The sequence below is a fragment of the Papio anubis genome, chromosome X (assembly GCF_008728515.1).
Source record: "Papio anubis isolate 15944 chromosome X, Panubis1.0, whole genome shotgun sequence".
NCBI classification, from domain to species: Eukaryota; Metazoa; Chordata; class Mammalia; order Primates; family Cercopithecidae; genus Papio; species Papio anubis.
Genome location: NC_044996.1, coordinates 15,148,490 through 15,159,562, shown reverse-complemented (window position 1 = coordinate 15,159,562; position 11,073 = coordinate 15,148,490). Strand labels below are relative to the sequence as shown.

The 11,073-nt window shown below is 38.3% G+C and overlaps 1 protein-coding gene across 2 annotated transcripts in view; it reads left to right on the top strand.

Annotated features, from left to right (window-relative positions):
• The first annotated feature begins 435 nt into the window (after window positions 1–435).
• The window catches only part of F9 (coagulation factor IX), a 32,547-nt gene continuing 21,909 nt past the window's right edge, over window positions 436–11,073 (top strand). Inside the window, exons 1-4 of one of the 2 annotated variants that reach the window (XM_003918353.5) lie at window positions 437–562; window positions 6,770–6,933; window positions 7,118–7,142; window positions 10,837–10,950. In XM_003918353.5, coding sequence (XP_003918402.1) covers window positions 475–562; window positions 6,770–6,933; window positions 7,118–7,142; window positions 10,837–10,950 — 391 coding nt within the window. In that variant the 5' untranslated portion in view covers window positions 437–474. Of the gene's footprint in view, window positions 563–6,769; window positions 6,934–7,117; window positions 7,143–10,836; window positions 10,951–11,073 lie in introns of both variants that reach the window. The other variant, XM_017954419.3, reaches the window with a different exon arrangement.

The following is an 11,073-nucleotide window of genomic DNA, read 5'->3' as shown; positions in this document are numbered from 1 at the left end:
TCATATCTAGAATATATAAACAACCTTAAGAATCTGACAGTAAAAAAAAAAAAAAAAAAAAAAAAAAAAAAATCAAATAAACTAACTGGACCACTCATACGTTGCTGATGGAAATGTAAAGTGGTACAGCCATTCTGGCAAACATCAGTGATCTCTTACAAAGATAAGACGTGTCCCAGTGATGAATTGTGCTGCCCCAGTAAAAGTAGCCACTATGCCTATCTCCATTCTGAAGATGTATCACTTCCTGTTTCAGCCTCAAATCAGCCACAGTGGCAGAAGCCCACAAAGTCAGAGGTGAAATTTAATAATGACCACTGCCCATTCTCTTCACTTGTCCCAAGAGGCCATTGGAAATAGTCCAAAGACCCATTGAGGGAGATGGACAGTATTTCCCAGAAGTAAATACAGCTCAGCTTGTACTTTGGTACAACTAATCGACCTTACCACTTGCACAATCAGCTAGCAAAGGTTATGCAGCGTGTGAACGTGATCATGGCAGAATCACCAGGCCTCATCACCATCTGCCTTTTAGGATATCTACTCAGTGCTGAATGTACAGGTTTGTTTCCTTTTTAAAAATACATTGGGTATGCTTGCCTTTTAGATATAGAAATATCTGATGCTGTCTTCTTCACTAAATTTTGATTACATGATTTGACAGCAATATTGAAGAGTCTAGCAGCCAGCATGCAGGTTGGTAAGTACTGGTTCTTTGTTAGCTAGGTTTTCTTCTTCATTTTTAAAACTAAACAGATCAACAATGCTTATGACGCATTTATGTTTAACAAACACTGTTCAGTTTATGATTTGGTCATGTAATTCCTGTTAGAAAACATTCATCTCTTTGGTTTAAAAAAATCAAAAGTGGGAAAACAAAGAAATAGCAGAATACAGTGAAAAAATTAACCACATTATTTTTTGTTTGGGCTTGCCACTTTGAAATCAAAATAGGAAATGAAAGCACAATGGTCTTATTTACACAAAATGTCTGATTTTAAGATACATGACATTTCAAGGTTTTAGAAGTATGTAATGAGGTATGTCTCTAATTTTTTAAAATATATATCTTCAATTTAAAGTTTTAGTTAAAACATAAAGATTAACCTTTCATTAGCAAGCTGTTAGTTATCACCAAAACTTTTCGTGGATTAGGAAAAAATCATTTTGTCTCTATGTAAAACATCTTGGAGTTGATATTTGGGGAAACACAATACTCAGTTGAGTTCCCTAGGGGAGAAAAGCAAGTCTAAGAATTGACATGAAGAGTAGGAAGTTAGCTAATGCAACATATATCACTTTGTTTTTTCACAACTAGTGACTTTATATATTCCCCAGAGGAAGGCATATGGGGAAGAAATTATCCCATTTGGACAAACAGCATGTTCTCACAGGAAGCATTTATCACACTTACTTGTCAGCCTTCTAGAATCAAATCTAGTAGCTGACAGTACCAAGATCAGGGGTGCCAACCCTAAGCACCCCCAGAAAGCTGACTGGCCCTGTGGTTCCCACTCCAGACATGATGTCAGCTGTGAAATCAGACTGAAATGCTGAAATAATGATTACAAAAATACAGAGGTTAAACTAGCAAAGTGAGTAAAGTCAAGGGATAAAGAAAATTTGTTGGAAAACTCACAAAGCAGGACATAAAGCAAGGTCATTAGACATATCTCATTAGTGTGACATCTGGGAGGACAAAGGATCCAAACCCTTTCTTCTATAGAAGTGGTGAGATGATCAAGGTAGAGGGCTTCTGCCTCCTTGAAGACTTCAGATGCTGGGGAAAGGATAGATAAGAATAAAGATGAACCAGGCTTTTGGAGCAAGGGAAATAATGACTAGAGATAAACCTGAAGGGAAGTTAAATATATGATCCCCAGACAATACTAAGGAGAAAGGCAATGTGATTCTGCAGCCATTGTAGCCAGAGACAATAAGCCCTTGAGGAGGGGGCCAGGGGAATTTTTCTAAGGATGGACAGTATTAATGCAGCACTCTCTTCTGCTATTAAAACTCTCATTGGCTTCTAAAAGGAGTTTCTGTGAGTGATTTGCTGAGATGTTGCATTTTCATGGCTGCTGCCTTTAGGTATTATTGCAACAGTTTGGAATTTTGAAATTAAAACAGTTCTGCAAAACCAGTTTAGTTTTGTAAAGTGTATGCATCAAAGATGTCCTTCATTCATTCAGACATTACTGAGTTACAACTACAGTGCCAGGTACTGTGTCAGGGTATTAGGGGTATGGGGACAAACAAGACTCCCTCTTTGATCTAAAGCACCATGAGGCCAGGTGAGAAGTTTCAATATAATGTGATAAAATGTGCACCAGTTACCAAGGGATCATAGAGAAAAGAACATATTAAATGGGGACACACTTGATAGAGAGAAAGTATTTTCATCTGGGTCTAAAAAGATGAGGTGTTCTCTCTCTTTAAATGTCTGACATAAGAGCATTTTATGCAAAGAGGATCACTCATGTGCAAAGACTCAGATTTGCAAGAACGTGAGGTATTTCAGGAGTTTTGTATGGTTCCATATGGAGTATGACAAGTGAGGCAGGTAAACTAGGCAGAGCTGGTCATCAGATAATGAAGGCGTTAACCTAAGGAGACTGGGCAATAAAATGCAATATGGAGGTACCAAAGTATAAACATAAGGAGTACGACTGATGGCTGATTTAGGATGCCCAGTCTGGCAACACTCTAATGAAATGATAGCTGGGGAGGGAGGCCATACCCAGACTAGGAGAGAGCAGTCTTGAGACTATTGCAATTATCTACGGGAGACACAAAGGCTGGAACCTGAATAGTACCTGTACAAAAAAAGGGGGGAGTTCAAATGATATTAAGGAAGTAGAAGTGGTATGACTTAACCATCTGGGTATGGGAGGAGAAATGGCTAGAGCCTTGGGCATTTTGTGTTTGATGTGATTATGGGCCACAGCATAATGTCTAGGAGAACTGGCTCGTTAGTCTGACTGCCAGAGTCTGAATCCTGATGTTTTAGGATTTTAGGTCTGATGTTTTAGTATGTTACCTTGGGCAAAGCCCTTAGCCTCTATGAATCTCAGTTTTCTTCATTTATAAAAATAAGATGATAGTGCCTATCTCGTGGGACTTTTGGGAGGATGAAGTGAGATAATGGATGCAAAGTTACTGAGCACAGTGTCCAACACAGCAGAAGCATTACATATACATCAGCTATTACTGGCTACATTATGATAATCGGTTAGGGAGTTAGAAAGATAATCTGAAATTCAGGAGACATATCTGACTATAGATGAGTATTTGGAACTCAGTGTTCTGTAAACAGTAGTTACAGCCACGTGTGTGGGCATCTAGAGAGTGAGCATGGATACTGTGATGCCTAGTACAGTGCCTGGCAGTAGTGGTTGTATGCTCAGTAAATTTTGTTAACAGGGTCAGGGCCGGACTAGGGTGTGGTAAGCAAGGCCTATAGGGCATAAATATACTTGTACACCCCGAGAAGTGAGGACCTCTTAAATATTGTGCCCTACGTGCCTTGTTTAGTTCACTCTTGTCCCAGCGCTGGCAAGTATGTATAAAGTGAAAAAGGAAAAAGCTAAGGCTGGAGCCTGGGAGAACCTTGGACTCCTCAGGGCCATGGAGAGGAACAGGAGTTAATCACTTCAAGTGCTGGATGGATAACAGGAGTTACAGCCAAGAGGGGAACTGGAATAGAGTGATTATTATAAAAAGAGTTTCCTAAAAAGGGAGAGATCAACAATTAGAAAATATTTAGAGCAGCCAGTAAATACATAAACTCAAAATTATTCTTTAGGTCATTTCGGATCGTGACAATAGTCATTTCATTATATAAATGTGATTAAGGAAGGAAAAGAGCTACACAAAAGTTATTAAAGAGCTAAAGAGAATGAAGAAATTTAAAATGGAAGAAAGTAGGGCCAACATGAAAGGAGTAGGGAGAAAAAGAGATAACCAGCATATTGTCTCACTGATCCTGTCAACACCTGTGAGGTAGATATTCTTATTATACTACTGTTAAACCTATTTTACATTTGACAAAGTTAAGGTTCAGAGCTTATGTGACTTGTCCAAGGTCACAGGTCTAGAGGAGGCAGATACTTGATTCAAACCTATTTCTGTCTGATCTGATTCTAAAGTCTGTTTTTTCACTCAACCTCACTGTACAGTCAGTTCTCCCTGTGAGTTCCATAGCCACAGATTCAACTAACTGCGGATCAAAAATATTCAAGAAAAAAATGGATGGCTGCATCCCTACTGAATGTGTACAGACTTTTTTATCTTTCATTATTCCCTAAACAATACAGCATAACAACTATTTACATAGCATTTACATTGTATTAGCTATTAAGAGAAACCTAGAGATGATTTAAAGTATAAAGGAGGATGTGTTTAGATTATATGCAAATAGTAAGCCATTTTTACATCAGAGATGTGAGCACCCACAGATCTTGATATTTGCAGGGGGTCTTGCCACCAATTTTCCATGGATACTGAAGAACAACTGTAAATGGATGCAGGTATGGATGCTATTTAGGAGTGTCCAGGGCCCAATAAATGAGTTGCTGAGCAGAGAGGTGGGTGGAGGCTGTGAAGCATCAATATGTGGTGGCATCCATCTGCAGTTCGGTGATTTTTTCCTTTATAGTCCTTGGCTGTCTGGGAAGAGAAGGATGAAGGCAGATGGCTGCTCAGATTTAGGGACTAGGATTGCAGGATAGGCACAGCATTGCAAAGAAGTGAAGGAAACTGAGAAATTTGGCAAATGAAGAGTTGAAGAGAGGCCTGGCATGGTGGCTCACACCTGTAATCCCAGCACTTTGAGAGGCCCAGGCGGGCAGATCACTTGAGGTCAGGAGTTTGACACCAGCCTGGCCAACATAGTGAAATGGTGAAACCCTGTCTCTACTGAAAATACAAAAATTAGCTGGGCATGGTGGCGGGCACCTGTAATCCCAGTTACTCGGGAGGCTGAGGCAGGAAAATAGCTTGAACCTGGGAGATGGAGGTTGCAGTGAGCTGAGATCGCACCGCTGCACTCCAGCCTGGGCGACAGAGCAAGACTCTGTCTCAAAAAAAAAAAAAAAAAAAAAAAAAAAAAGTTGAAGAGAAAAAGTCTAGGCTGAATTCAAAGACAAAAAGTGAGCCCAAAAAGAACCTGAAGGGCAGGGAAAAGCAGGGATGTCAAGGGACTAGAATACTCCATAAAGTGAACAGCTGCAACGAAAATAAGGGAAGAAAGTTTAGTTCATCTCCGTTGCTTTCCTTTCCTTTTTACTTTCCTTTATCTTCCTTTTTGGAGTTAATCAGGAAGTAGTCCCAAATACCCCAGAAAGTTCATCTTATAAGCCCTTGGTCCTCTTGAGATGGTATCAGATATATTGCTAGACCCTTGAAGAAAGGAACAACTCCAGCAACTTCTTGAGTCCCTGTTATTAATCTTATACACACACATATATGTATATACATGAAAACACACAAACACGTGTGTGTGTATACAGCCATGCATTCCTTAACAATGGGGACATATTCTGAGAAATGTGTCATTAAGCAATTTCATCATTGTGCGAACATAATAGAGTGTACTTACCTAAACCTAAATGGTATAGCTTACTACATACCTAGGTTATATTTACGTGGCCTATTGCTCCTAGGCTCCTAGGATGCAAACCTGTACAGCATGTGACTGTACTGAACACTGTAGGCAACGGCAACAGTGGTATTTGTGGATCTAAACATAGAAAAGGCACAGTGAAAATACAGTATAATAACCTTACAGGACCACTGTCATATAATGTCATCATTGACCAAATGTCATTATGCAACAAATGATTATCATATATATATGATATATATATGTGTGTATATACACATGTATACATGTATATATATTTATGTCATTATTCAACAAATGATTATCATATATATGTGTGTGTATATGTATACGTGTATATATACACATATACATGTATATATACACATGTATACGTGTGTGTATATATATATACACACACACACACACACATACATGCACAGAGAGAGAGAAAGAGAAAGAGAGAGACAGGAGAGAGGAAGGAGGGAGGGAAGGAGAAAGATAATTCAGATAGAGACATCAATCCTAAAGGGTTCAGGAATGTCTCTACAGACTAGGTAGATGTAGCTTAAAAAAACCACACCCTGAATTCTAGAGAGATGTTCAGATCACTGCAATTCCTATAACACTTGCCAACCAACAGTGCTGTTGATCTGAAATTGCTTTTTCAAATTAATGCAGTGGTTTTTCTTTAACATCTAGTCACAGACATTGGGGTCACATTTGCAGCTGGACCATAATTAGGCTTCTGTTCTTCAGGAGACATTTGTTCAAAGTCATTTGGGCAACCATATTCTGAAAACAGCCCAGCCAGGGTGATGGATCACCTTGCAAGGATCCGCAATGAGCTATTTTCAAGTGATGACAAAGTGTGAAGTTAACTGCTCATTTGAGAACTTTCTTTTTCATCCAAAGTAAATTCAAATACGATTAGAAATCTGACCTTTTATTACTGGAACTCTCCTAAAAGTAAAATTGAATTTTAATTCCTAAATCTCCATGTGTATACAGTACTGTGGGAACATTACAGATTTTGGCTCCATGCCCTAAAGAGAAATTGGCTTTGGGATTATTTGTATTAAAAACAAAGTCTTTCTTAAGAGATGTAAAATTTTCATGATGTTTTCTTTTTTGCTAAAACTAAAGAATTATTCTTTTACATTTCAGTTTTTCTTGATCATGAAAATGCCAACAAAATTCTGAATCGGCCAAAGAGGTATAATTCAGGTAAATTGGAAGAGTTTGTTCAAGGGAACCTTGAGAGAGAATGTATGGAAGAAAAGTGTAATTTTGAAGAAGCACGAGAAGTTTTTGAAAACACTGAAAAAACAGTGAGTATTTCCACATAATACCCTTCAGATGCAGAGCATAGAAGAGAAAATCTTTAAAAAGACACTTCTCTTTAAAATTTTAAAGCATCCATATATATTTATGTATTATGTTATAAAAGATAGGGAATCAATACCAAAACACTTTAAATATTACCATTAATTTGTCTTCTTTTATTCTTTATAGACTGAATTTTGGAAGCAGTATGTTGGTAAGCAATTCATTTTATCCTCTAGCTAGTATATGAAACATTTGAGAATGATGTGGGTTTTTTCTCTGCATAAATAGACAATATATTAAACTTTGCCAAAGAACCCAGAAAGATCAGTCCAACCCTCTAATCCAAATTGAATGGTGATATACTACAGGGTTATGCCAGTGTGGGAACTATTGCTGGTAAATAAGTTTAATCCTCCCTAGGTCTTCACAAAGAACATTGTTCCACCCCAGGAAGGTGGAAGGAAGAGACTGAAACGATTGTGTCTTAGGACCTGATGAAAGTTTGCATTCCTCAGTAAAATCAGAGAATGCTGATGGACTTAAATGTTTATAGCTTCCAAGTCCTCCTCATTATCATGGCCTCCAAACCCCTCCATGATTGCCCTTCCCCACCCTCCCCATTACCCTTTTTGCCTCCTCTGCTACTTCTCTCCTCGCACACTGGGCTCCAGCCACCCTGATCTTCCTGCCACTTCTTGCACACTCTAGGAATGCTCCCACTTTAAAGGCTTTATCTGGCTGTTTCTCTTATCTGGCTGTTCCCAACTTCCTGTGGGCTGGCTCCCTCACCTCCTTCAGGTCTTTGCCCAAATGTTACCATCTTAATGAGGCCTACCTTCACCATCTATTAATACTTCAACCTGTCCCAGTAGCCTTACCACTCCAGACACCTGTACAGTACCCCACTCTATTTTTTAACAGAGCTTTTCACCATCTAATGTATCATATAATTTCTTATTCATACTATTTATCATTTATTTTTTCCTACTCCACTAAAATGCAAGTTTCATGTTGGCAGGGATATTCAATTGTTTTGTTTATTGATATATTCCTAGCACCTAGAACAGTATCTGGAAAAGAGGTACTCAGTAAATATTTATCAAATGAATTGACCAAAAGAAGGAAAACTCAAAACTTTAATAACAACTAATTTTAAAACTACAATAACTTAAAATTCAGCAGTAGGATTTTGAGGGAGGGTAAGTTTCAAAGATTGACTTACCTAGGACTGTCTGCATAAATAAAAAGAAATTAATCCAGATATCAAATTCACCAACTTCCATCAATTGGAAATTCAATTCTATTTCCTACAGTTTATGTTCTGGAGATACTACTGGACACTCTTTTACTCTGGTAACTCATAATTCCTCTACTTTTGTTTTTAAATCATGAGAGAAAAATAGTTGACTCTGTTACATTGTTTTATCTAACTTTTCTTGATCTTAGAAATGAATACTACCATGCCAACTTCTACTGAGGTGCCCTCTAAAGTTAGTCCAAATAGGTCTTTGTAATCTCCATTCCGGCAGAATTTAGAACTTTGAATCACATGATTTATTTCTAAAAGTAAACCCATGACTATTTTGCCCACCAAAAAATTCCTGACAATTAAACTCCTACAATCCCTTCATTGCTCACTCCTCACCCCCAGGATCATATTTTAAAGTTGGTCCCTTGCCTTTTGGGCCACATAGGTACGCTGTTTGCTATACCACAGGTATAGCTATCTGGAAAACATGGAGGGCATTATTCTTTCACTACTGCTTCGTCAACCAAAAAATAGAACAACAAAAACAAGAACAAAAAAGAAACAAACTCCCTGCCTCTTTTCACTTGCAGTTGAGATTCCTAACCACTACAAAATTAGCCTACGTTTCTTCTCGCACATAGTAGAAACCCAGGCTTCTCACTGCTGTGTTATTCTGTACCATCAACTCACCACATAGAGAGCCTGGTTGAAGAAGAATGATTGTAGAACCACATTACTAGCATCCGTCAAGGACTTTCCAGTTTACAAAAGGCCTATCACATTTAACCCTCACACCATCCTTGTGACCAAAGCATTATTAACTCCATTTCACAGGAGAGTAAACTGAAGCTTAGGGAAGTTAAAAGAACTGCCAAAGGTCACCTAGTTGGGGAGTCATGAAGCCCGGAAGAGAAGCCAAATTCTCTACTGCTCAACCCCTTGCTTTCACTATTACACCTCATGGCCTTCAAATCTAAATGCAGTTACTCATTAAACAGGAACCTGGTAGTCTTAAACAGGAATCTCTCACTTGGTAAGGTCTTGTCTCTTGTTGTATTTGACCCCAACTGTCTATGGCTTTGCCTGAACCCAAAGTACACACAGACACGAACCCAAAGGAGAACCAAATGTGGGATAAAATGACACTCATTTTAGCGACATGTCTCAGCAAATGAGTTCCTGTGTAGCTGGCTGAAAGCCCAGACCCTTTCAGTAAAACATCCTGAATAATTCACATTTGTTGGTCTATAATATAAAGGGCAAATGTAGCTCATTTTTAGGCCAATTCTGAACATCAATAATAATCAACCAGAGATAACAGATTTTGTTTTCATAGAATTGGAACAAATTGGAGTATCTGTGCAAAAGCATATCAGATCTAGGGGCAAAGGGGACAAGGTCTAATTTTTACAGCAAGCAAATTTTCCAGGGAGGGACTATTTATGATAAAGGGATATTAGTCTCTTAGTCAACAGAACCTGGATACACACTTCCGACAGAGAAGAGGGAGAACAGGCAGGAATCTACACACCACATATCAAGGAGATTTGCTCTAAAATATGACTGATAATTAGAAATTTCTCAGTTTCCCCCTTTTCCCTCATTCTTTGATTCTTCTTGTTATCTTTATCTCTTACTCCTTTGTTTCTCATATATTGAGTCTTACAGATCAAGCTCCCATTTTTTTCTTCAGGGATATTTTTCTAGTTCAAAGTGCCTACCATCTCCCTTCTGGTTCTATTCATCATTCTCTCCCGAAGCTCCTTTAGAAGTGTGGATTAAGGCAGAGCACTAAGAAACCAGACTTAAAGGTTCCCTTCTCATTCTGACTTTTCTCCTTTTGCCTATTCCTTCCTCCTATTTTCTTACCATCAGTGTCTTCAAAGACTTTCAAGTACACAGTAAATGTAGAAACTTCAAGAAAGGCAGAATGAAAACATAACCAATGCATACATAAATAAAGCACACTGTGGAATCTTTTTAAATTCTGTATGATATATCGAATGCTGTCTCTCACATTACCTAGACTATTTGAAATCTAATTTATAGAACATAGACTATCTTTAAGCAGTAACAGATGCTTCTGATACCTTTTCTATTGTCTTGAACTATTACTGCATATGATACATCAAAGTTAAGTGACAATACAAGAAAGCAGATTCATTTGCTCCATGCCTAGGCTGTCAGTTCCTAAAGTGGAAACACCATATATTATCTAGCTCAGTTTGCTCTACAAGACCTGCAATAGAGCCTTGTGTGACATAGAGATAATATTTGTTGAAGCAATTAAATTTGACTTGGAATTAACTCTGCCATCATTCTACAAGGAAAGATTGAAAATCCTCACCCTGTTCTGATATAGTACATTTCCATACAAAAACGTCCTGCTCCATCTTCCCTTGCATTGCATAAACTATGTACATGCCTTCCTCAGGGCACTTTCCTAGGACAGTGTCAGCCTAAGGATCTTTGTTTGGGTGGCTTTTAGAAACTCAGGAAGACAGGAGCATCATATGCCTATAGGCAGCTGGCTTCCAGGTCAGTAGTTTTGCTCTGACCCTAAAATCAGACTCCCATCCCAATGGGTATCTACAGGGGAGGACTGGGCATTCTAAGCAGTTTATGTGCCAATTCAATTTCTTAACCTATCTCAAAGATGGAGATCAGTGTGAGTCCAATCCATGTTTAAATGGTGGCAGTTGTAAGGATGACATTAATTCCTATGAATGTTGGTGTCCATTTGGATTTGAAGGAAAGAACTGTGAATTAGGTAAGTAACTATTTTTTGACTACTCATGGTTCAATCTCTGAAACAAGTTGAAACTGGAAAATGCAATATTCGTGTATCATAATTTTTCTTAAAAACGTACTTTCAATGCTCATAAACATTTCA